Raw genomic sequence first — 26,411 nt, 5'->3', positions numbered from 1 at the left:
TAGTCTAGTGGCCTTTGCATCTTGTTTTTTTTTTCTTTCATTGAACTGAGAAGGAAGAAGTTTCCTAAAAACTGTCCAACAAAGGATTGGGGGGGTGGGGAGGTGGGCCTGTGGATCATGGGTCTTTGCTCTGGCAGCCGAGGATGGAAGGAGCCACGTGCTGCCATGGTCACTACATGGCTGCTTCTGGCCAGGCAGCAGCATGGGAGAGGCTGACAGGGTGACACTGGTTCTTTTCTTTTAAACGTCCCAACAAACCTAATACAAAGGACATCCCCTGAACATGATGAAGCACTCCCACAGGATAGTCCAGGCCACTTTAGCTGTCTCCTCTCTGATCACTCAGTGAAAATGATCTGTTTGAACTTTGATCTTTGATGCCAACAACATGGTCCTTATGTGTACTGGGGGTTCTTTTTTCTTCACTGTCTCATCAATTTCATTCAAGTCTTCTCTGGTTCCTCTGAATTCCTAATTTGCTTCATATCTTGCAGTACAACAACATTCCATTACATTCATACACCACAGTTTATTCAGCTCTTCTCCAGGGAGACATGCCAGTCTGTACCAGGGACATCACAGATCCATACCCTCTTCTGTGCATATCATAGGACAAAGCTGTAAAACCCTAGGAGCTACTGATTGTCATCGTAGGACAGACCTGGCTTCATTCATGGGCCAGGTTAGCTCCGAGATGTGTTTGTCCAGAGGTCAGAGGTCCTAAGTGTACCCATAGCTTTCTCTGTCTCTGATGTTGTTCTCTTGTTTTCTTTACCCCCCCCCCCAAGCTTGGCATTTACCAGAAGGCATTTGAACATCTTGGAAATGCACTGACTTTTGACCCTACCAACTACAAGGTATCAAAGGATGTAGCACCCATGGGAATGTCACTGCCTTTCATACATAATGGTTTCTAGTGGGTCCTTGAGCTTGGGGAGGGGGAGGGCTGGGGAGAGTTAGGAGGTAAGACAATGGATGGGTGGGTGACAATGATGGGATATCCAGAGCCAACTGGCACCACAAGGCTGTGAGGACACATGCAGATGGGCCTTAGGCTCCCAGTCGTTGTAGCCTGATGGGATAGAAAACTGACATGGCCCAGTATATGAGGGGAGATGAGTTCCTGGTTGCCATTATGGCTTGGTATTTCTTCAGTCAAATAGCAAGCATTTACCAAGTGCCTGCTGGATGCAAAGCACTGTGCCAAAGTAAGCTATGGGTAAAAACATACAGGACATGCAGAGATTTTACCTGGGTGGGTCTGGGGCTCCTGGGAACACTCCTGTGGAATGATTCCTGCTCATGAGAAAAGACAAATTGACCAGAGCTGACAACGGCTAGTATTTTTCTGAGGAAAGGGAGATGGGGAAATCCCTGCTTCTCTCCCAGAATTGGGAAGAGTAAGCATTAACATTTGTTTCAGTGTCTTTAATGCAAACCCTGTGGGTATTGGAGAACAGAAAGAGGCCTGAAGTTTTGAAACTGGCCATGTAGCACCCATGCAGGCTGACGAAGCCTGGAAGGATAGCGCTTCCCCTGGGCTCTGGGGTGGAGGAATGATCTACCTAGGCAGTGACAGAGATTCCCTTTGGACTTTCAGGCCATCTTAGCAGCAGGCAGCATGATGCAGACCCATGGCGACTTTGATGTCGCCCTCACCAAATACAGAGTCGTGGCACATTCTGTGCCTGAAAGTCCCCCATTATGGAACAACATTGGAATGTGCTTCTTTGGCAAGAAGAAGTATGTGGCAGTAAGTGTCCCCCTTTACTTCCTCTTTTGTTTGCCTCGGGTCTTCAGTAGCTCCTCACCTTCCCATCACACCTCTCTTCCCTGCAGGCTATCAGCTGCTTGAAAAGAGCCAATTACTTGGCACCCTTTGACTGGAAGATCCTGTACAACTTGGGTCTTGTCCACTTGACCATGCAGCAGTATGCATCTGCCTTCCACTTCCTCAGCGCTGCTATCAACTTCCAGCCCAAGATGGGGGAGCTCTATATGCTCTTGGCAAGTATGTGATGCCCCCCATGATCTCAAGGTGGAGTCAAGGGAGTGCTGACCAGCAGGAAGGAACAGCTCCAATCCTGTCCCCATTGGCACTTCCCCGTTGCCACTGCTGAGTTATTAGAAAATGAGGGAGGAAAAGCAGCCACTTGGGAGGGGGCCAATGCCGTCTGCTTGGGCAGGCCCTTTGGAAGAACGGCATTTCATGCAATGGCCTTTGAAAGTCAGGAGGTTCTGCTTCTGGGCTGCCATTAACAGCAACAGCACAAAGTTCCAGCTTTCAGAGGCACAGAGCAGGCAAAGAGCCCTAGCCTGGGTATCACAAAGCCCTGGTTCCAGGAGCCCAGCTCTCTAATAGCAGCCTTGATTGCTGTTTTAGAGGGTTTGAAGGTCCATCAAGGGGAAGAGGAGTTAAGCTAAGTTTGTTTTGTTCAGCACCTGAATTCTAGAACTAATGGGTAGAAATGCCATGGTAGCAGATTTCAGCTTAATATGAAGAGAAACTTGATGAAAATTGGAGACATTCAAAAGTTGAAGGATTGTCTTAATAGGCAGTGAAATCTCCATCATTGGGAATGTTGTAGAAGGGATTCCTGATCAGATATTGGTTGGACTTCAAGTCTCCTCCAGTTCTGAGACTATGATTTTAAGATTTAAGTCTAGGGCTGTGAGCCCAGTATCAGTACTTACTAGCTCTCCATCTGTGAGCAACTCACGTAACATCTCAAGACATTAGTTAACACATAAAGTGGGGATAAGAAGACTTGATGGTAGAATGAGTCAGAGGACGTGGGTTCAAATCCTGCCTCTGTTGGCCTCCCTCTCTTCTCTATACAGTTCAGCATTTGACCCTGGCATTGACTGAGGCTGAGTGCTGGGCCTCTGAGTCTGTGCATGGGGCTGCAGTCAGGACAGATGCAGTGGGAGGACTCGGGGACCCGGGCTGTAATCAGCAGATCTTGTTCAAACCCAGGGTTTTTCCCAAGGTTCCCTTGATGGTTGCAGCCATCTCTTTCTCTTCTGTGCTACAGTTGCTCTGACCAATCTGGAAGATATCGAGAATGCCAGTCAAGCCTATGCAGAAGCTGTTGCCCTCGATCAGTGAGTTGGGGGATGCCACCCGCCCTACGCCTCTCTGAGTCTGTGGTGAGGACAGTCCATTTCCTGGGACTGGTCTGCACTGTTGCTCAACCTTTTCTGGGCCCAGCCTGTTTCTTGACCTCCCCCACTTTTTCCCCTTGGACAAGTCCCCAGGAAGAGCCAAAGTAGGAGCTGTATGTACCATCCACCCTCAGCACAGCAGAAATGTATCACAGGACTTATCTTTGGGACATATTCCCAATGACATCCTTTGCCATACAGTGACCAAAAGACCTTGGGCTGTCAGAGCTAGCAGTGGCCCTGGCCCCTGGAATCCTTGGACCAAGCCCTGGCAGTGGGGGCAGTGCAGCCCCAAGTTAGCCCAGCTCTGAGTGCTGAGGGTTTCAGGGGACTCTGGGAAATCCTGTCTCCCTGTGAGGCTCCTGGCAGGAGTGAAGCTCACCTTAGAGCAGTGAAGGGGGGGGGGGGGGGGGGGGAGCCTTCTGCCATGGGCAGAACTCAGGCAGGGTTGCACCAGTGTCCCACAGTGGCCATCAGGGAAGAGTGTGGGGACACTGCAGGACTCCGATGACTGCTTCTCTCACCTCCTCCTGTTGAAAAGACCCTATGCAGAGCTCTGAATGTTTCTTGTGTAACACCAAGAGATCTTAAGCTGTCTTTTGTGGCAAGGTCACAGTGCACCTATTCTATGTCTGCCAACTGCAGGTCTAATCCTCTAGTCAATCTGAATTATGCTGTGCTCCTATACAATCAGGGAGAGAAGAAGAGGGCCTTGGCCCAGTACCAGGAGATGGAGAAAAAAGTCACCCTGCTCAAGGGAAGCAGCTCTTTGGATTTTGACCCTGAGGTATGTCGGATTATCCCTAGAGTAAACAGGCAGCCCCAAGTAAACAGCTGAGTAGAAGGCTTTGTCTGACCAAGTACGTCTTTAACTAGAACTAAGCTTGCTCAGTGGTCCTGTTTGCTGCAAGGTCTGTGTATGGTGAAGTTTCAAAAGTACTGGCACTGTGAAGGACATAATTTTTAAATAACAAAATTTTATTGGTACCTTTTCTTTTTATAGCTTCACCCATATTTCCCAATGCATCCCGCCACTTTCCCCCCATCTCCTGTTTTAAAAAAAGAAAAAAAATTTAGCAAAACTAACCAATACATGGAAAAAATTGAACATTGCATGTAGACCAGTGTTCCGTACCCAAAGTCCCTTTCTACAAAGAAGGGAGTGAAGCTGAAGGCCATAATTTTCATTCATGCTATGGATATGCCTAAGTCGACAACAGCTCATTTTCTTTCCCCCAAAATCCATCCTCCCCTTAAGTCACCCAGGATCATGAAGTCAGTGGCCTCCCATATATGCACCCTTTTCCATTCCCGTCACACAGATCTCCACAACTTTTATCCAGTACCTGCCCATTGCTCCCAAGTCCTCCAGCGGGGGTCATCCTGTCTTAGACTATGACAGTGGCCTCCTAATGGGCTTTCTCATTTGACTACATAATCCACTCTGCTGCCACAGGGATTTTCTAGAAGTGCAGGTCTGACCATATACCCCCATGCCCACTCAAGAAACCAGTAGTGACACAGGTGACTAGGTGACACAGTGAATAGAGCACTGACTCTCAAGTCAGGAGAACCTGAATTCAAATCTGGCCTCAGACACTTAACACTTATTAGCTGTGTGACCTTGGGCAAGTCACTTAACCCCAATTGCCCTTCCTTCCCCCCTCCAAAAAGACAAAACAAAACAAAAAAAGCCCTATACTTTTGATATACACCTTCAGCCTCTTCCATTCCGTTTACCTATAAACATTCTCAGGTTTCCCATCCTTAGGAAATTCACCTTTAACCTTTGGCCCATACAGCTGTCATCACTTTACCACTTTTCTTTGACAAACTTCTTTAAGTAGTCTAAATTCTCAAGCCTTCCCTTCCTTCACCACTTACTCATGCAACCCCTTGCAGTCCAGTTTTTGTCCCTGCTACTAGCACTGCTTTGCCAAGGGTCACCAGCAGCCCTTTGGTGATGAAACCAATGGCTTTTCCTTCGTCCTCATCCTTCTTGGTCTCTTGGTAGTTTGACCTGGTCACACCCTCTTCCTTTGCCTTTTCCTCCATCTTTGCTTTTTAGTCCATCCCTTCCATCCCACCTGATTCTGCAATGTTGATGTTCCCTAAAGTCCTCTCCACGGGTCTCTCTTCTTACTGTTGTTTTGTTCCATGGCAGTTTCTTTCCCTTCCATGCTGTTAGCTTCTCCCTCTTTGTAGATTACCACCCAAACAATGTGTCATGCTGTCTCAGAACTCCAATCATCCATTTCCTACTGCCTACAATTTCCCTACTCACACATTCCAATTGTATTTCAGATTGAACATGTGCAAAACCCCTCGCCCTGCTATTAGAGGTGCTGTCATGCCTTCCACACACTCCCACCCCATTTTCAAGACTTTGGTTGTCTTCACTTTTTCTTTGCCCTTCACCTGCATGAAAAGTTTGTCTTCTTTAAAACCTCAATGATGCCATCACCCCGGCGTATCCCTCGTTTCATCTATTTTCATAGCTTTGGAACTGATGTGCCTCTTTCCACCCCCTTCCTCCCTCCCCAGCCAGCTGGCCTCTTCATCCTTCCCCATCACTGCTATGTAAGGCTTGCTGACTTACAGAGCTTACTGCGTCACTTCTATGTTCCAGACCCCTCAGTGGCTGGCCAGATCTCTAGTTCAAATTTCTCAGTCTGTCTCTTGTCCTGATTTATGCTATTCTTCATGTCCTATGCTCCAGCAAACCAAAGTGATGTTTTTCATATATGCCTCTCCCTTGAAATCTTAGAATCCTTTAAAAGCTAAGTCAAGTAATGTCTCCTACGGAGCCATTACTGATCTTTCCCTCCTCAACTCAAAAGACTAGTTTTTCTATACTTAGTTTTTTAATGGTACAATTAGTACCAGTTGTTCTGTTAACAATTATTAGACACCATTTTATACCAGTTGGGTTTATTTTTTCTAGCTTTTTTCCTGATTTCACAGGAGTCTGACCTAGCTTTTGAGGTCCTTGGTTTTGCTTTGTGTTTTGCTATGGTGGACAGTGATTCTCTTTGATGAAGCATAAGTAATAAATGTCTGCGCGAGGCATTTCTAGCCCTCAAGTGCCATTATCTCCTAGCGGTCCTTCTCTTGCAAAATCCAGGTTAGGGTCCTTTCTGGGTCAGTAAGGTGAAAATGTCAGGGCCAGCCTTTCTTGGAGATTGTGGGGTTTTTTCTGAGATTGTTTTTTCTCTTGGGTGGACAAGATGGTGGAGATGGCTCAGAAAATGGGCGCAGCTCTGCAAGTTGGAGAAGCACTGGTCTGGACTAAGCCAGCTAAAGATCCCAAATCAAGGCATCGAACAACTTCAGCCAACAGATCATCCAATTTACAACAGCCTTTGGGTTCCAACCAAGCTCTAGGGCAAGCCATGTCTTCAGCAGCTGGGTTGAGGAAGACCACACAGCTTCCTGCAGGTGAGTACCCTTTGCATGATACTGGGGATTTCACTTTTTTTGTAGACTTTTGAACCAGAGCTCTCCAGAAGAAACCTATAAAGCCAACAAATTGACACTTGATTCTTTAGGCAGATTGTGAAACCCAGGTGTAGACCTTCAGCCATTGCTGGGTAATTGGCATCTTAGATCTACCTGGCCAGTTTGTAAATACTTTGGGAAAATGGCTTATCTAAGATCCATGACAACCTAACTCCATCCAAGGAGACCAAGGAGCTTTTCAGCTGATGCATATCTAATTAAAGCCTTTTCTTATAGCATGGAGAAGCAGGTACTTTCTTTTGCTGAAAAAGCCTTGGGACTCTCATTTGGAATCTACCAATAGGCTTCATTTTCTTCTACCAATTGTTCAGAATTAACACATCCTTGGAATTGGGGGACTGACAACTGAAACTGTATTTCCTCAATTAACTAGGTGCTGGAGGACCGTCTCAGTTTTCAAAGCCTCCTTCCTTCCCTCTGGAGCCAGAGGCAGATCCAGCTGAAGCGATAAGCTCTGAAGTTCAAGAACAAAGAGAAACAGAGAAAAGCAGGCTGGCCCCAGAATAAAGATGTCTCCTTGGAAAGAAAGGGGAGGATTTGGAAAGGTAATGGTAGACATGCAGTGGCTTTTTATAGGCAGAGGCCGAAGTATGAGTACAGCTCCTTATTGTTATGTTTCTCAGCTTCCCCTCCTCTCCTAAACCCCAGGCCCAGCATGACCCTCTAGCCAAATGCCCGTCGAAGGTAGTTATGTCCATGCTGTTCAGAATAAAGGTAGTGGGAGACTGGAGTCTGTGAGATCTCCCAACCCAGCTGATGTGCTAAAAGCTAGCAGCTGGGTAGGTACTGTTTATGATAACGTTGGTACTCTTTTAAAATCCTGTTTGGTTGTTTTTTCACAGCAGATTGGTGTCTTATGACAACCTTTAGCTATGTGGCCTGACTCAACTGGATCTCAATGGAAATTCTCAGACCCTGAAGCTGTGCAGTATAGCAACCACTTGATTTCTGACTAGCTTTTAGAACAGCTGCCCTCCAGGCCCGGTTTAGCAAGTGTCCCAGCCTCACCTGCTCCAGGGGAATCTGGAACATGGCTCTGAGCTCAGCTCAGCTTCTTAAACAGTCAAAGAATGGAGAGCTTGGATCATGTCGTCCTTGGCTACTGAAGCAGCAGCAGGAGCTCTTGTTGAACGAAAAGGAAGAGCTGCTTAGTTTAAGTTTTTATTTAAGGCAATCACTGACTATCGTCTATTTGTATATTCTTTATAGAATAAAGATTATGTATTGTCACTCCCCTCTCTGACGTTATTTTCCTTTGTGCAGCCATTAAAAATGGCTAGCACCTGCCTCCTTTCTCATTTGGTTAAAAGTCTATTAGTAAAATATTTGAAAATGAGGTGCAACGTGGTTGTTCTTCCATTCCTCTTTGGGAAATTTGGAGTTTTAGCTTGTAAACTGAGCCTTTATACATTTTATCTTAAATGTCAGTACCAGGCTCAACAGCAGCTAGGGAAGGACAGCGTCACCAGATTATGAGACAGGCTGATCTCCAAAGAATAGCCACCTACTGAGACGACCCAGGAACTCCCTTGGTTCCTTACAGCACTAATGAAGGAAGTATTAGAAATAATTTTCTTTTTCTCTCTTGGTGAAGGGGTCGCTTCAGGAGGCCCACAGCACAAAAAATCCTTCCCAAAAAGCCAGCTCTGATGAATTGGGCACAAATGAGGTAAAGAAATAAAAGATATCTCCTGCCAACTATTTACTGCTCTCTCATATCTAACAGCAGCTTTGAAATTGGCTATATATATGCGCATGTATGCATATATGTATATATACACGTCTACCTACATATGCATATACATCTCATGACAAGTTTCATTAAAAAAAAGATTTAAAAAACTGTAATTGGACACAGTATTTGCAAAAGGATCTGTATTTTAGTCATGAGTATGTCAGGGTTTTTTCCCCACAGGAATACCACATAAATTAAAACTATAATGTCTTATTGCAATGAGCAGTATTTTAAGAAAGGAAGAACATTGGGGGCAAAATGACTTCAATAACAAGGCAGCAGCAATACTGTATTTTAAAGAACTCACCATTCTGGTCACAGTCTTTTCCTCACCAAATATGTCACACTGACTGGCCAAAGTCTTCCTGTTTTCAAGTCTAGAATGTCCTTAAAGCTCCTTTAATAAACCTCTCCCTTGTACATCATGCACAAGAAATGGTTTTTCAGCCTTTGTTTAAGTCTAATGGTGGAAGCTTAAGCAGTTGTGGTAGCTATGTATCAGCTTGCTTATGAAGATTTGACTTCTTTCCAATCGGAGCAAAAATTAATGTTGCCTCCATCTTCGTGATGCTGGGCTGGCCCTGAAGGTGGAGCACAGATCCTCTGCCAAAGTAAACCCATTCCCACACGATGGATTTTATAAGCTCTACCAAAAAAAGTCTATTGTTTCAGAATCTGTCATCTCATTGCCATTGGGTAGAACCAGCCAATGAGAGGACTGAGGCTGGAGAGCTGAGTTATGGATGGTCAGTAGGTAGTTACACTTGTGTTACTTTGTGGTGATGTCTTTAGATCGTCTCGTTGACAACTGCATAAATCTAAACAAAAACTGAACTGTTTAATAAAACTGTTCAAAACAGGTGCACAAGATGCACTATGAACATTGTGGCAACTTTCTAACTGCTTCACACCAGAAAACCAGAGGCAGTAATGAAAGAGTTGTGGGAAAAACTTTTTATTTCAATGTGGGTGTTCAGATTTTCAAACCTAGCTTCCAACACTAGCTTAAAGTATGCTCTTCTCTTTAATGAAGATTGTTGATTTTTGTGCTTCATATTTTTCTCCTCTGCTTGGATGCGGAGGTACACCAATGGATTTAAAACTATCGGATAGCTTATTTTGGGGTGGGAGGATAAACTCAATTTTCTGCGATGCAATGGGCCTATCTTATTGTCCAAAAATATACTGCATCTTCAGCTGCAGCAATAAAGAATCCAGAGGGGCCTTTGTGACATGCAAGATACCACCCTCTTCCCTAAAGATTTAAGGTAAGGGGCGGCCAGGTAGTACGGTGAGTAAGAGCACCGGCCCCAGAGTCGGGATAACCCGGGATCGAATCCGGGCTCAGACACTTCGCACCCACCCAGAAACACCTGGCCATGTAAACTTGAGCAAGTTACTTAACCCCAATTGCTTAAGAAAAAAAAAAAAGATTTAAGGTAAAATAGAGCTCACTCAGTGAGTTAAAGAATCATGTATTATCTTCATTTTCACTTCAACATTTGACAAACAGATGCTTAATAAATGAAATGCCACTGCAGTTCCAGGTCAGCAGCTTAGGGAAGAAACCTAGAGAGTCTGGTGTGGCCAGTACTAACATCCACCAGGGAATCAGATGCCAAACTACTGCAACCCCAACCTTGTTTAGCCAAATGTTCACAAAAGTGTTCCAGAGCCTGCTTTGGAAAGTCATGCTGTAGAATGTCAAACCTGTCAAACCCCAACCTGAAAACACTGATTCTTACCCAGTCACTACAAACTTAAAATGCAAGCCAGAGACTGACTCCATTCCTCCTCTCAGGAGCATGTGCTCCTGCTCTGGCTCAGGCCGTGGTAAGGGGAAGGGAGCCCCAGGTCATCACTGATAATCTCATGTCTTCAACATGGCAAACCCTAGACAAATGGTGCCTTAAGCAGCACCCAGGATCACACTGGCCATCCTAAAGATTATCCTTAAAGTGAAATAAAAACCCCCAACCCCTCACATAACTACTTCCGACTGGCTTTAGTCATTCACTCATTTTAAACAGTTCCAAACATGTCTTGAAAATTGTCAGTGAGGGTAATTAATCTGTTGTTTCTGAAAACTTTTTTTTTGGAGGGGGGGAAGGCAAGGGCAACTGGGGTTGTGACTTCCCCAAGGTCACACAGCTAGTAAGTGTGCCAAGTGTCTGGGGCCGGGTTTGAACTCCGGTCCTACTGACTCCAGGGCCAGTGCTCTATTCACAGGTCAGAGACATCTATAAGCAGAACATCCGGCACCCATAGTCCCTTGGTTTTCCCAGACAAGGACTTCTTTGGGTGTCTCTTTAAAAGAAATTAACCTTTTTCTTTTTTAAGCAACCTAAATAAACACTGAACCAACTAGATGGCATTAAAAGGCAAAGTGCCAGGAGATTTAAAACAAACTGTAAACTGTAGGCCTAGAGTTCTATGTCAGAAAATCATTATGACTTGTTCCACCATCTGAATTTCTTTTGCTGGTGCAAATCACTTCCTGATCCAAACTTGGCCAAGAGGAAAAGTGGAAAATATGGGGGGGAGGGGGGGTTAAGTATGGCTGTACAGTTAAGATTACTGAGAGCTGGTCTGTACTCTTGGCTCTGTAGCAATGGCTAACCTGGGGTCTGTAAAATCCCAAAAATGTTCTAACTGTATTTCAATATAATTAATTTCACTTAAAATCCTATCCAGCTAATTTTATGAATTTTAGCACGTGATTCTGAGAAGGGGCTGGTTCATACATAGGCTTCATCAGACGGCCAAAGAGGTCTGTGACACAAAGGAGGTTAAGACCCTCTGCTCACTCACCACAATGTTCTGCAGGCTACAGGTAGAGAAGCCTGATTCTTCTCCCAGGTCTATTTTCATAGGCCGTGAATGAATTCTAACAGAGCTTCCCATATCCCACATTAGCTGGTTTCACCTTGAAGGAGGGTAGCTCCAAATCTTCAAGCTGCCCAGGGTGACATAGATAGGCTGATCTTAGTGTTGAAGCCCCTAGAGAGCTATGCCCATGTGTCAATGCTGACTTACAAGTGATAGATACCTGAGGACTTCAGGGAAGAAAGCCTATTATACAAAGCAGCACAACTTTGCAAGAAAAGCTCAAGAAAACATCCATGCAGAAAACACAGATTATCGGCTGGTTTATTTTAGATACTCCCTGATTTTCCCTTTCCTGGAAGAATGTAATGACCTTCTCTCCAGGTTTTAAACCATAAGTGAGTTAGCCCAAGTGTTGTTGAACCTATACCACTGAAAACAAATGGCATGCTGACAGACTGGGGGTTTCTTCGTCCTGGGTTGGGCAGGTAGTGGTGTGATGGTGGAGGAGGGAGAACAGGACAACAGATAACACGTACCTTTCACTATATGCTGTAGAACTCGGGTTTTTAATTCTCTCTCAGGAGCAAGTCTTCCAGCCTCACTCTCTCCCCACCCCCCAAATAAATTGTTCAGTCAGGATTCAGAGGCAGGAGAATATCCTGGGCTCATAGCCCAGGGCAAATACCAGTGAGTCTATAAGGGAAGAAATCATCCTAGGGACCTGGGGCTCCTGAAGGGAGAAGCTCCCATGACATACTTGTAAATAATTAACAACCAAACAAAACGCTGCTGCTGGCCCGCTCCAAATGCCTCCCTGCGGCTTTATTGTTGGCTTTGCTTTTGTGGCAAAGAAATGAGCAAACTTCTCTTTAGCCTGAGAGTTAGGCCAAAGAGAGATCCACTGCAAGATGGAGGGCCCAGTGGGTCACTTTGGCCTTGCTGCTGCTTCCTCTTCATGCTGCTCCCCTCCACCTGGACACATCCCATGACATCCATTACTTGTAAAAGGCCAGGCTACAAACAATTCTGACACACTGGAAACGATAATCTGACACAAGGCCTGGGAGGGAAAAGTAACAGATGCCCAGATGTGAGAGAACTGACCTAATTCACATTTCCAGGTAGAAGTGAATTTTATCTGCATTCCTGTTATGCCCAGCCATTTCCTATTGTTTCCAAAATAGAGATGTAAAAAGTTCTTGAGGGAACTGAAATGTAAATCATGTTTAAAAAAGTTTAAAGCACACAGAAAAGTATTCTTACATTATAAAAATAAATACATAATGTAACATATGATGTAATACTTAGGTGCTCTTCTTGCAGCATCTGATGAGGTCAACTTGCACCTTTTAACGGAATCAAGTTTGTGTCACATGACTGAGAAAAACAATGCATCATGGGCAGGGAAGCATATTCCAGTTGCACGAAGGATCAGAGTAATAAAAGGTCAAATTCCATAGCAATAACTTGGCCTTAAGCCAGACAATGAGGCCAAGCATAAAGCTACAAATACTTTGATCTCACCAGGCCACCCCATATGCAGAGGCAGCTCCTGTAGTCATCAAGGGGAAAGGAGGGAAGGTTCCCTTCCACACACGACAACACAAAGTCAGCACACCAAAGCTTCAATGGCACAGGGAGTGTGGATCCAGCCTGCCTGCACTGAAACACAGCAGGCTCCCACTTTCTTCCTATTTATGCTGCAGCAGGAGGTTAAGAGATTTTTCCTTGTTGAATGTTTTGATCATAACAATGAATGGAAGTTTTGCTTCAGCCACAAGCAATGCACTACGGGGAGAGGATTCAAGAACCTTTGATTGGGCTTAATCCTAAACAAGGCAGGACCAAAGGCTGACTGCGTGCTCTTGAGAACTGGGTAAGGAGGGAAACCCTTCTTCTAGCTGTCCAATGCTTTCAAACTATGCTAAGGAGATGGATTAAATGAGCAATTGCTGACCTTCTGCAGAGAATGGGGATTTCTTCTCTGCAACAGACAACACACACACACACACACACACACACACACACACACACACCTTCTCCAGTCTTACCAGTAAAGAGCTAAAATTTCTTGATTAAAATCTGAAATGCTTCCTGTGTCATTGCCAATAGGCTGGAATGTGTTGATAGTTATTTCTTTGGCTATCTTCTAATTAGATCTACAACTTGCTTTAACACCCTAAATTCTATTTCTTAAGCCATCTATTGATATCCCAAAATTCTCAGGCCATTTATATTTTCTCAAAGGCATCAACCCTACCCCTATTCACATCAATGAGGGTATACTTCTGAATAGAACAGTCCTTCTGCTGAAATGGCATCCCCGAGGCCCACAGTTCGGATGGGGTCCTTACAAACCAGAACAGGGGTGAAATGAAAAGAGATTCCCTCTCTGTGCCACTGAACCACTGGCTCATTTGGATTTACAGATACCCTGGAGCCTGCCTCTGAATGTGAAGTCAGAAACTCTAGAGGAGCTTTGAGGGACACACGGCCAGTATCGATTGTCTCTGACGCACAAGCCTGTGTCCCTGCTACACGGGCTCCTGCAGCCACGGAAGCGAGCTGGTTACCCCAGTGCCCATCCACAGTTGCCAAAATATGGTAGGCTAGAGTATGGAAATGGATCCGTGTGAGATCTGACGCTCTCTCTTTACTCCTGCCATGCTCCTTCAAGATCCAGAAGAGAATGTCACTGACGATACCCACATCAGGGACACCACTCCATCCAAGGAGAGAGGAGTGAGGACCAGACGCTGACTGGCTAAGGAAGAGCAGCTCCTGTTCATTCAATCCGAGGGAATTCACCAGAGGGAAAACCTGCTAACAAAACAGAATGATAGTTTTCTTCTTGAGAAGTAAAGTTCAGCACAAAAGGCCCCTGGAGACCCTGCCAATAATGGAATCATAGTGAAGGAGGAACATTCCCATCCTCTCCTTCCTTGTCAGCTTATCCTCAAAGATCATAGTAGCCTCCAGGTCTGTGAAGGAGAGCATGACATTACTCTGACCTCACCATACTAGTGGCAATTCACGACACTGTCTAGAGGCTCCATTCTATGGGACCAACCTTAAAAAGCATCTTAACATGAAGTCTTTGAGGCACTCTGGTCAATGCCAAACTGTATTACCAGATTCTACTTTTAGTGTTCAGTTCTCATCTCCAAAGCCATATTTTTTTTGGCATTTCCCAAAGCACCTCCTCCTAATAGAAAGCCTTAACACAAAGTAGATGCTCCACAAATGATTGAGCTTCTTGTATTAATTACTGGAACTATAAGCTCCCAAGGGGTCTCATACACCAGGGCAACACAGATAACTGAGGAATCAAACAAGGGAAGACACTGAGAGCATCAGCAAATAATGATATACATGAAGTCAGTGAGTTGTGAAGAAGTGCTAAGACACACACTGAAGAATGAGCCTGGGTAAGAATTGGCTAAAATGGAAAAAGTCAAACTAGCAGGCATTGGTGAAGGGTATGTGTCTGTGCTCGCGTCTGTGAGTGTGGGGGAGGGAGAGAGAGAAAGAGAGAGATGAAGGGAGAGGGGGAGAGGGAGGTAGGGAGAGACAGAATGAGTGTGGTAGATTTTTTGTGTTTTGTTTTTTAAGGAAAAGAACAGGAATTTCTAGCTACACTAGGATATCCACTTATGCCAAACTTTTAGGCATTTGTAGTTCTTTTCTTTTTAACATTAAACTAAAATTTCGAGTTCCAAATTTTCTCCCTTCTTCTAGCTCCTTCCTCACTTAACTGAGAAGGCAAGTGATATGATACCGATTACATATGTGAAGTTAAACACAACTTATTAGCCATGTTACAAGACACAAAGCGAGAAAAAATATGCTTCAACCTGCACTCTGAGTTCATCAGTTTTCTCTCTGGAGTTGGAGAGCATTTTTCATCCCAAGTCCTTTAAAATTGTCTTAGATTATTGTACTGATGGGAGTAGCTAAGTCACGTACAACTGATCATCCTACAATATTGCCATGAATGTGTACAACATTCTCCTGGTTCTGAGTACTTCACTTTGTATCAATTCATACAAGTCTCCCCAGGATTTTCTGAAACCACTCCCCTCAACCTTCTTTTAGCACAACAGTACTCCATCACAATCATAAATCACAACTTGTTCAGCCACTCCCCAATTGACAGGCACCCCCCCCAACTTTCAATTCTTTGCCACCACAAAAAGAGCTGCTATATTTCTAAACATATGATTCCTTTTCCTTTGATCTCTTTGGGGTGCAGACCTGGAAGTGGCATTACTGTGTAAAAGGGTATATACAGATCTATAGCCCTGTGGGCGTAGCTCCAAATTGTTCTCCAGAATGGCTGGATCAGTTCCTAATTCCACCAACAGTGCATTAATGTTCCAGTATTTCCACCTCCTCCCCAGCCTGTCATTTTCCTTTTCTGTCATGTTAGCCAACTGGACAGGTGTGAGATCAACAATTACTTACGGAATGCCTAGTATATATAGGGCAAGTATATAAAGTATAAAGGCAAGTATATAAAGGGGAAGTGGTTAGAGAGCTGGTTTCAGGGTCAGAACTAGGCTCAAGTACCACTTCTTGACTCATAATGGCTGTGTAACCCTGGCCAACTGAATTCACTCTTAGTATAACTAAACAGCTAGTCCATTCACACTGCCTGTAGGTTTCCTAAACCAACATTAAAGTCATCAAAGGCAGGGAGTCTTTACAGAGGGAGAGAGAATGGAGGCAGGGTGAAAAGAGGAAGGAGAAAAATTTGATTTAAAACATGCTTTTTTGTGCTGAAGGAAAAGTCTGGAGTTGAAAGTAAACTCCTTCCCTAAAACTAAAAACAGGCACTGACCAGCATAGACACATGGAATCCTTCAGGAGAAAATACTTCTGCAGAAAACATTTTATGAACTTTGATCAATGCCACAAACCATGAATCCAGAAACCTGAAGGTAAAACCCAACACTAAGGGACTGCTAGAAAGGTGATGAACTTCAGATGCAGAGACACACTTGTGGCTATGGCCAATGTGGAAGTTGCTATACTGTGAATATTCATGATAAAAGTGGTTTTTTCTTTTGTTTCTGGTTAACTTGGGGATGGGGGGAGTAGAAGGGAGATATTATAAACACAAAATAAATAAAAACATACAACAACAATAGCTACTCTTGATTATAGTACTATGACTATGTGACTGGCACTGTGCTAAGCTCTGGACAACTATTATTTTACCTGATCCTCACAACAACCCTGGGAGGTAGATGCTATTGTGATCCCATTTTACAGATGAGGCAAACAGAGGTTAAGCAACTTGCTCAGGGTCATACAGCTAATAAAAGTCTGAGGCTACATTTGAACTTGGATCTTTCTGACCATGAGCTGGCTTACTGGGAAAAAAAAAAAAAGCAATTACTTTTCCAATAAAGAAACTATTTAGACAAACTGTTATATCATCTTTCTTCAGATATACAAGTTGTTTTAGAAGAATTACAACCCTTCACTGGGGTTCTAAGATAAACTTGTGTGAAAAATAATAGTGTTTTAGGTGAGTAAAGAAGAAAGGATTAAAAAAAAACCATAAAGGATCTTTCCCACTTTGTAGCAACTCTTTTTGTGGTGGTAAAAACAACCAAAAAAAACCCCCAAACTAGAAACTAATGGTAAGTCCATCATTTGAGGAATGGCCAAAAAAGCTGTGGTCTATGAATGTCACAGAATACTATTGTGCTGAAAGAAACAAAAGTGATGATTTCAAAGAGACAAAGGCCTCTTCGATGTGGGAATAATCTGTAAATGATTGTAATATAAAAACAAAAATAACAAAACAAAGGTGACAACACCACACTATCCTTGTGGTTACCTGATGCATGATACTGCTCATAAGTTCCCGGTCAGTCATACTGGCCAACTCTAGGTGAACTGGAATGTCGGTGGGGATATCAGAGATAGAAATCACAGCCTGCAAGGAAAAGAGATGCCATCACTGCTTAAGAATGGGGAAAAAAAAAACAAAAAAAAGGCAGTCAGAAAAAGGTGAGGAATCTGCTATCAAAATACCTCCTCTGTCATTTCTTGATGTCTGAGATTCCCAAGTATTCTGGGTAATCAGAGGCCTTAGATCAGCACTCCACACAAAGGGAGCCATGAGGCCCTGCGGAGTCATTAGTATCACTCTCTGCATTGTCAATTCTCCAGCATGGCCCTGGAGGACTAAACTGAGCTCGGAGGCCACTGAAGCTCTCAGAAATGCGAGCTGTTTCAACACAGAACACTCAAGAACATGGGAAGAACACTGTCAGCCAGGTGACTGACACATTCCAGAAAAGCTCAGCACAACAGGCAAGTCTGAGAAGATGGTCCTAGGCCTCTTCCGAGTTGGCTTCTCAGTTGGTGTGAGACAGGATTTACATGCATGCCACACATGGGACAGACACCAAGACAGTGACAAGCTCCGGGGCCAGCTGACAGAAGTTTCTCAGCCAGCAGAGAGGCTTAAGGAATGAACACAAAAGGCACAAGGCCCAGGGAAGCCTCACTTTTGTTAAAGTTTGCAAAGGCTCTAAGAATTTTACCTCTAGAAGTCTCTTCTTCTGAATCTCTTTGCTCTGTCCTTCCATCATATGCAACCCAGAGAGGACCACAAGGTCTGGCTGAAACTCTTCCAGACTGGACACAAACACTTCCAGCATATTCATGGCTCCATTGGACAGATCATGTGAGAAGATGAATCGGTTGGCATTGGGAGCAGTCAACTGTCCCCACTGTTCCCCTAGAGAAGCCCAGTCACCAGAATGGGAAGAAAAGGAAAAATAATTTCAATCTCCTTGTCTGGATGTAAACCGCAGCTTTCTTGTTAAAATTTCAGCTCTAGGAATAAAACCTCCTCTTCAGGGTTGGCATCGTCCTGAAGGGACTCGATTAAAACTCTTGATTTTACCATAGTACTTCATCCAAAACTCATAATGGCTTTTTCTTTAAAGTTTTCAGGTAAGACAGAATCTAGTAAAAGCCAAATCAAGCCAAAGAAGCTTTATTCATTTAAGTTGTGAAAATACTTCTTGAATCTGCTATCTAAGAACACATCCCAGTAGAGGACACACCTAAAAGTACAGTTCAGAGATGGAGGTTTGGTGTGGGAGATGAGAGAGCATCCATCCATCTATCATTTCTCAGGACCCTAATGGTCCTCATGTCACCTTTGCCCTTGCCTCGGTCATGACGAAAATAAGTTCTGAGAGAGGTGACAGCAACAATATATACGGTTAAAAACACCACTATCATTTTTTCCTGGTTTATCTTTTCTCTCTTACTTCATTTTTGCAAGGTAGGTATGGTTCTAAGAGCCTACCTTTTTCTTGCAGTCCAGCCAGACCCTCTAATTTTAGAAGTGGGGATCAAGCTAATTTTCCCTACTCCTCCAACTATAAACATTTACCTGGGGGTTAAGAGGTACCTGATCTGCCACATAAGCAACAGTTGGGCTTTTTGTTAATACAAACAGTTTAGCCCTTCATGCTTGCCAGAGGGTGGTTCCCTTTAAGGCAAGAATCTTAAGCCTTGACCCCAATCTCACCCCTCTGTAGAGCCTTCCCTGACCACCAACCTAAACAATTCACACTTTTCTTCAAACCATCTGGCAGGTCACCTAATACAGCCTTGTAACATCTCTTCTGCCGTGATCTTGGACTATGACTATATGTCAAGGAACATGTCACTCATTTTTCTCCTACCACTCTAGGGGCTAACATAATATGTGCTGAGAATTTATGGCTTTGATTTGATCGGAGGGTTAAACAAGTTATACTTCCAGCAAGTGAATGGGGGTCTCTTCATAAGTAAATCTGGATAGGAGAAGGCTGTACATACCAAACTACTAAGTATATGGAAGGGAAGGAGATCCTTTCCCCAGAATATCTCCAAGGAAACATTACTAACCCCTAAAGCTGGAAGGGAAGCAACACACATTTTGAGGTCTTGACATTGACTCATTTTCTGCACTGTCCCACGAATTAAGTTCAAGACAGATGTGAACTCTCAAGATATATATGAACCTTGATTTATTCCCCAATAAACTTTGCTCTACACATCCTAAAAGCCAACAAAGAAAGGTTTGCCAGGGATTTGCTCAGACCAAGAAAGGTCACTTCACCCAGGATTTCAAAATTCAAACCTAGGATGTTCAGGAGTAGTTAATCATAGCCACCATGAAAATGTCTAAAAAGGGGAATCTTAGGGAATTAAAAGGTCAGATTTTTTTTGAATAGTCATAAAAATTAATTCAAATTTCTCTCCATATTCTTCCTGATAACCTGTGCATTTCTTCAGAAAAAGTTTCAGCTCTAGGTCAAACAACCAGGTCAGAAGTGCGTCCTTATGGTGGGCTCCCTTCTCACTTCCCTTGTGGCTGCCGGCTCATCTTGTGAGTTGCCCAATTTCCTCCTACCCAGAGACACTGGGCCAAACCCTGCCAGGAAGGCTTCACTGGACTCGGAGCTACAAAGGAGCTGGGAAGGCATCCAGGCAGGAAGCCAGCACCCAAAGAGGTAACGTGAAATACTCAAGGTTACAAAGGAGCTAAGTAGTGGGGTTAACATTTCACCTTGGGTCCTCTGACTCTGAGCCCAACATTCTGTCCCTTATGTCATACCACAGTTTTATCTCAGAGCAGGTAGGTACTTCTGGTCATCTCTCTGGAGGGTAAGGAGGACCCAGCCTCTTATTTTACCAGATATATTCACCCTTACCAAACTCACCCCTAATAATAAATCCTGGGTGGGTTGCTAACTCTTAGAAACTCCAATATAACTCTTTCAGATTTAGATATTATAAGCCCACAAAAAAATTTAACCAGCTCGCCCTCAGCGGCACAGCAAATAAAACATTTACCACAAATTATCAGTTTACCAAATAAGGAAAGCACGATACAGGATATGCTGGAGGAACTGGCCATTTGTTTAACCTGTCTGTTTTCCTAAAGCTTTATTCTTTTAGGGTTGCCTGCATGCTTTCCCTATCTTCAATCACAACAGCATGGCCTTAAGGCTAGATGCTCTTTTGTGAAAGCCACAGACTCCAACAAGAAAGAGGCGAAAGGTGACTGGTGATTGATACTTCTCAGTGAAGAGTTCCTAGACAAGAAGAAATGATACAAGAAGGAAATCAGAAAATAAGATTCTGGAGAGGTAGAAGGAAATCAAAACCAGGGCTAAGAGAATCTGGTAAATGGAACAATGTGGCACTGTGGAGAATATATAGTAAACCCCTTCATGAAAAGTAAACTTAGACTGAGAAGGCAGTAGCCTAAGCCACAGAATGAGACAACAAGTATCACCTCTAGCATCCCCAAGAAGATGACAGGTAGTCAAGTGGTGACTCCTTGCTGAGGAAGATGAGATCAGATGCCTACCCTGACACGACAGCTGCTAGGTAAGGCATGCTCCAGGGACACAGGAGCCCATGACAGAAATTGTTACAATTCCTCAAACCCATGAAGAGATGGCAACAACAAAGTGAACATAAGAGGTGTGTACGTTGTGCCAGCCACTGGGCCAGGCCCTAGAAATTCAAAGATATCAATAAGGACAGTTTTTGTCCTTAAAGAATGTACCTTCTACAAGGGAGAAACATTATGCACAAGGATAAGAAAACGCAACCTAGACGCAAAGTGAATTCTGAGTAAAATGAGAGGAAGAGAGGGTCAGGAAAGGTCTCGTGTGCAAGTGGCCCTCCAGCTCAAGGACATGGTGCATTTCGAGAGTGGGGAGCAGACTTTGATAGATACTAACCTTCTACCCCCCAAGAGATTATAAACTAAACTAGCTGGGAAATTCAAAATACTGAGTGAAGGACTGGTTCTTTTTTTCACTTTTTTCAGTCAAAGGTGGGGACTTTAGAAGAAAAAACAGAAGAGAGTAAAGAAATGGCTAAGCAGATGGTATCAAAAGATTGGGATCTGGTTTTCTGGTCCATGGCTTAAGATATTCAAATAGGTTCTTGGCTAGTGACAGAATAGAACTCTGAGACTGAGAAGAATGTGGTTGCCTGGAGACCTGCCAACCTGTTTAAGTGGGCTTTAAACTAAAAAGTGGCTGTGGAGCAAATAAAATGGCTACATGAAATTGTACACTCACATATTAAAGAGAGCACAGAAAGAAAATCCTGGAAAGTCACCAGAGAAATATTGGGAAGAAGCCTGGGAATGAAAACGATGGTTTTAGATGTCTATTTACTAATATGCATAGTAACACTGAGTGAACCTGACATTTTAAAAATAAGCACCTCATTATGTACCAAGAATACTTGACTGATCAGATTATAGTAACGGAAGCCCATCCCTTGTTCAAAAGAAACAAATCTGCAGAAAGGGTCACCAAGTAGCACTGTAAGTCAAGAAAATCCATACCTGAGGGAAATCTAGAGAGGTAAAATTGAAACATGGTCAGTGTTTAGGAAGGTTATCTCACTGTGGAAGTGTACAACTGTAATGGGAATGCAAATTTGGAAGATCTTCCCTGCCCCTAGGCTAAAGTGCACCTGAAGCCTGGGATGGGAGGCTTGTTTTTCAGTAGATACTTCTTGATTGGCCAGTGGGTCAATAAGGTTGTTACATTCTCTGAGCCAGGAGGCGGCTATATAAGCCCTGATGTGTAGCTTTGTTTTGGGGGCTCACTTTGAGAAGTGTTCTGTGATTTGATCTGTATTCTGGGAAGCCGTTGTCCAGGCCCCCCCCCCCTTTGAAAAACCCAGATGTGGAAACCCAGATGTTGACTGGGTATGGATGTAATGGTTGGACAGTTTGGAAATCTGTCTAACTTGATCTGTTTCTGTCTTGATAATTCTGCCTGTATACTTTGAAGTTTGGGGTGCTGACCTTTTCCCCTGAACAAGGTAAACGATATATGTCTGACTGATTAAAGTAAGCTTGTTAACCCATTTTGAGTTGCTTTCCTTTAACAAAGCAGATCCAAGAACCTGTGGTAGCAGCAAACCCTGAGGACGTGCTTGGGGTGCTTGCTGCTACAACAACAGACCTGTTTAGCCAGATGGGAAGGGATAATGATGAGTTCCTTATAGTACTAATAAAACTGGCAGAGTCAAGAAGTGGTAGTTGTGGGAGAATGTAACTCCTTAAGACATCCATGACAGTCTCATTCTGCTAAAAGCAAAGCATTTGATATATTCCTGATGAGCCTCCCTGAAAACGCTCCTCAGGAGGTAAGAGAAGTGGGAAGAATTATTCTGAACTAAAAATCACAGAATTGTGGAGGTCAGCTAGTCAGTCCATCCCTACCTGAACATATAATTATAAATTATATAAGCAAATGTGGACTAAAATGTAAATTTCAAAAGATAAGCTAAAGATGAAACACCACCTCCTAAAGTTAACAGGGAGCTCCCAAGTTTGGAGGGCAGCAAGTTGTTCAGGTCTGCTTTTCAGCAGCCCTGCAGAGGATGAGTTAAGTAGAGCTAAGCCTGCTGCATTAAATATTTCAAGGGAGAGTGAAGAGTGAAGGATGGAGCTGAGGTGCACCTGGGGGGACTGGTACAATCACAATAAAAGCTTGCATTACACAGGCCTATATGGTCTACAAAGAACTCAGTGTATTCCTACAGTGGATCCTCATCTCAGCCCTGTGAAGTGACTGCTATTCTTGTGACCCACATTCTACAGACGAAGAAAAGGATTACACTGCCAGGAAGAGCTGAAGCTGGATCTGAACTCAGGTCTCCCCAACTCTAGGCCCAACAATCTGAACTAGCTGCCTAGGTGACAGCAATGGCCTTGACAGAGACAAGAGAGCTCAGAGGAGACGTAGGACAAAAGATGATACAATGAGCTCCACTGACTGCCCCTTGTGCACAAAAATGAAAAGGGCAGCAGGGCTCCATCGCATATGGTGCTTGTAAGTCCCAATGTATTTTCTTGCTTGTTCCTGTTTGCACTGTTGCTTTACCTGAGGACATGACGGCCACTAGAGCTCGTTTGCATTCAGCTTAAGGTGCAATCATTTCCACTCCAGTGCTTCATTTGAACTCAGCTATCCTTCTCTAGTTTTGTATATAAGTTTACACCATTCACATCCCCAGTTATGATTATGTTTGTCATGCTCTGTCAAAAGCCCATTCTATTTTTTTCTTAATAAAAACCCCCAGCATTAGATGCCTGGGAATCTATGCGATGTAGAACAATGTCTACCAAGTATCTTCCTTTTCCTACCTCTCCCTTTTCAGCCCTTGGCATTGTGCTTCCCCTCCCCCTAACCTACTGCCCTTTAGAATCTTAATTCATACAAATGCAAAGGCTGTTCATGATCAAGATCATTATAATAACATGAACACTGCTGAAATGGAAATTACAGAACCCAGGTGGGGGAGAAGTGAGTATGTCATCTTAGAGTTGGAGTCTGTTCACTTAAATTTGATGTGTGAGTTTTCTGATGTGTAAGGGAAATAAGATTAATGACTCATAAATTAGGCAACTGAAAATAAATTGTAAAACAGTAAATGGTAACATTCAATTGCACAATGAGAGCAAGACAATCACAGTTCATGTGAAAAAGGCCTGGGAGCTCTAGTGGACTGGCAAGCTCAGTGAGTCAAGGGTGTGACCCAGTAGGCTCCCCTCCCCAACCCCCACCACCAAATGAAATCTCTGGCTCCTTGATACAGGCACAGCACAAGGCCCACAGGAGTTGACAGTACTGAAATACTGGGTCCCAGTCAGACCACTTTTGGAGTATTACATTCAATCCTGGGCAGCATAAGTTGGGGTGGCTAGGTGGTGCAGTGAATACAACACCAGCCCTGGAATCAGGAGTACCTGAGTTGAAATCAGACCTCAGACACTTAACACGTATTAGCCGTGTGACCTTGGGCAAGTCAACCCCAATTGCCCTGCCTTTCCCCCCTCCAAAAAAAAAAAAAAGAATTAGACTTATTCTACTTGATCCCATAAGGCAGTAATAGGTAGAAATTAGGGGGCAACTAGGTGGTACAGTAGATAGAACACTGTGCCTGAAGTCAGGAAGACCTGAGTTCACATTTGCCTCAGACATGTATTAGTTGTATGACCCTGGGCAAATCATCTAACCTGTTTGCCTCAATTTCCTCAACTGTAAAATGGAGATTAAAACAGCACCTAACTTGCAGGGTTGTAAATAACTGTAAAGCACAGTGCCTGTAAAGCACACACTAGGCACTACATAAAAGCCTATTCCCTTCCCTACAGAGAAACTGGAGAGAGGCGGATTTTGATAAAATGTAAAGAAAAAATTCCTTAGAGCTGTCTAAAAGTGGGAATAGGCTGCCTTTTGAAGTCAAGTGTTCCCAACTTGGCAAGCCTTCAAAACAGAGGCTGGAGCATAACCTGGAGATGTGCTGTGAAAGAAATTCTGGTTAGGTAAAAACTAGACTAGGTGACCTTGGAGGTCCCTTGCAATTTTTAAAATTCTATGAGATACACTTCATCAGGGAAGAGAAAGAGGCAATATATATTCACGGCATACAGTGCAGGTCAGGACATTGTACTCAAGCAGCTCTAGGGAAAGCCTCACCTTATTTTCTCTAGCAGTAATGCCCAGGTACTTACTTAATGCAAGTATTAGGCTAATTAAGCTTCTCCAATGTCAAAATGATTGTCATGGTGATTTAATAGGAACTGAACTTAGCCAAAGCATTTTATCTGCTTCTAGACATAAGTTTTGGGGGCATTCCAATTCCTCCTCCCTCCAGCCTACTTCCCTGTCCATTAAAAAGCCATAAATGGAGAAGAATTCTATAACTACTCATTTTATGAAAAGCTTCAAAGACAAAGCTTCAAAGCTAAAAGCCCTAAAAACAAACAAACAAACCCAACAACTCTATGGGAAGAACAGGAGGGAGCCAGTAGGAAAAGAGAATAAAAGTCAGAAAGACATTTCTCCAGAAATTTAAAAATCTCATTTTGTGAGAGGATGGGGCCAGATTTCTCACTGCAAGGAGCTTAGTTGTAAAGCTCTTGCCATTTGACCACAGTGGTTTCAATCCACTTGTCTTTGAAAATATAAGTCTACTCAAACTTCATCTAAGTTGGAATCTGTAGTTAAGCTACTTGAATTAAGAAAATTAGTATGTAGGCAAGAATAACTTAAGTTACTGAATTAATAATTCAAGTGGTACTAAAGAATACAGAAGAGAAGAGAGATTTTCTTTCCTTTTAAGGAAGGAAACCTTAGGAAGCAAAAGGCAGACTGTTTACTCTCCCTGGGGTAGGGCAGGGGGAGGTAAAGAAACTGATCAGGTGGCTTAGGATTGTAGCCCTACTCCAAAATGCTGAAACAGAAGAGTCGATGATCTTTTCACATTTTGAACTATAATGTAATTCTACCATTCAATGTAAGGAAGACTATTCTGGAGCTGGTTTCTATACCTCAAAGGAATGTTTTTTTAATGACCACTGAGCATTTCGGCCATTACTTTCTATCATACCTTTCATCCAAGAAGCTCATAATGTTTAAGCACACTAATTATCTTTGTAAAATATTCAGTCAGCAACAGCTTGTTTCACAGTTGGGGGAACTGAGGCAAAGAGAGACTAAGACTCATTCATCATCAAACGTGAGTCACCAACTGCAAATTCAATCTCCAGTTCTAAGGACACTCCCTTCCTCTTCCTGAGTTCTTGATCAATTCTGGTGAGAAGCCCAAAGAACTCTAGGGCTGGAGACAGAGCTCCTTATCACACCTGGACACATGCTGTAATTCATCACACAACACTACATATCCAAATGTGAGCTAAAATTAAATAATACTCTTGTACGTGGCATTCTTCCAATTGCCTGGCTTAGAAACTGTTCCCTGAAACACTGTTTTTACTTCAGTGAACTCATCATTCTCTTTAGAGCAAAGTTTGAGAGTCAAAAGGTTTGTTGCAATGAACAGAAAGCAGTGAACGTAAACATGGGAACTACTCCACAAAGAAAAAACTAAAATGTGCTTCAAGAAATTTCATGCTAGTTCAGAAATCAATATACCATGCAATTCATCATTCAGGATCAGATTACGAACATTTTTTTCAATACTGAAAACAATTTTCTGGGTAAATTTGCAGATCTCTGAAGCAGCCTCTCCTTGGCTCCTTTATACACAAAGCGAAAAGGTAACTAAAGTGATGTTGGATGTTAGTTTTTCATCTTTC

The 26,411-nt window shown here is 43.4% G+C and overlaps 2 protein-coding genes across 8 annotated transcripts in view; one reads left to right on the top strand and one right to left on the bottom strand.

The window, feature by feature from the left end:
* Positions 1 to 7,914, top strand: part of BBS4 (Bardet-Biedl syndrome 4) — a 65,492-nt gene extending 57,578 nt beyond the window's left edge. For 3 of the 5 annotated variants that reach the window (XM_069071228.1, XM_069071231.1, XM_069071230.1), the window contains 8 exons: positions 789 to 857; positions 1,601 to 1,753; positions 1,840 to 2,011; positions 3,036 to 3,105; positions 3,811 to 3,952; positions 6,393 to 6,603; positions 7,058 to 7,229; positions 7,527 to 7,914. In XM_069071228.1, the coding sequence (XP_068927329.1) occupies positions 789 to 857; positions 1,601 to 1,753; positions 1,840 to 2,011; positions 3,036 to 3,105; positions 3,811 to 3,952; positions 6,393 to 6,603; positions 7,058 to 7,191 (951 nt within the window). In that variant the 3' untranslated portion in view covers positions 7,192 to 7,229; positions 7,527 to 7,914. Of the gene's footprint in view, positions 1 to 788; positions 858 to 1,600; positions 1,754 to 1,839; positions 2,012 to 3,035; positions 3,106 to 3,810; positions 3,953 to 6,392; positions 6,604 to 7,057; positions 7,230 to 7,526 lie in introns of those variants that run through there. The other 2 variants (XM_069071229.1, XR_011165083.1) reach the window with 2 other exon arrangements.
* Positions 7,915 to 12,035: 4,121 nt separating this feature from the next.
* The window catches only part of ADPGK (ADP dependent glucokinase), a 34,080-nt gene continuing 19,704 nt past the window's right edge, over positions 12,036 to 26,411 (bottom strand). For 2 of the 3 annotated variants that reach the window (XM_069071232.1, XM_069071235.1), the window contains 3 exons: positions 17,809 to 18,005; positions 17,097 to 17,195; positions 12,036 to 14,071 (listed from right to left, as the gene is read on the bottom strand). In XM_069071232.1, the coding sequence (XP_068927333.1) occupies positions 13,520 to 14,071; positions 17,097 to 17,195; positions 17,809 to 18,005 (848 nt within the window). In that variant the 3' untranslated portion in view covers positions 12,036 to 13,519. The remainder of the gene's footprint in view (positions 14,072 to 17,096; positions 17,196 to 17,808; positions 18,006 to 26,411) is intronic. The other variant, XM_069071233.1, reaches the window with a different exon arrangement.

This window comes from Petaurus breviceps, unplaced genomic scaffold, assembly GCF_028583685.1.
Source record: "Petaurus breviceps papuanus isolate PSGF00001 unplaced genomic scaffold, PetGlider_PUasm1.0 90825, whole genome shotgun sequence".
NCBI classification, from domain to species: domain Eukaryota; kingdom Metazoa; phylum Chordata; class Mammalia; order Diprotodontia; family Petauridae; genus Petaurus; species Petaurus breviceps.
The sequence above is the reverse complement of the archived record's forward strand: the minus strand, read 5'-3'. Positions and strand labels throughout refer to the sequence as shown.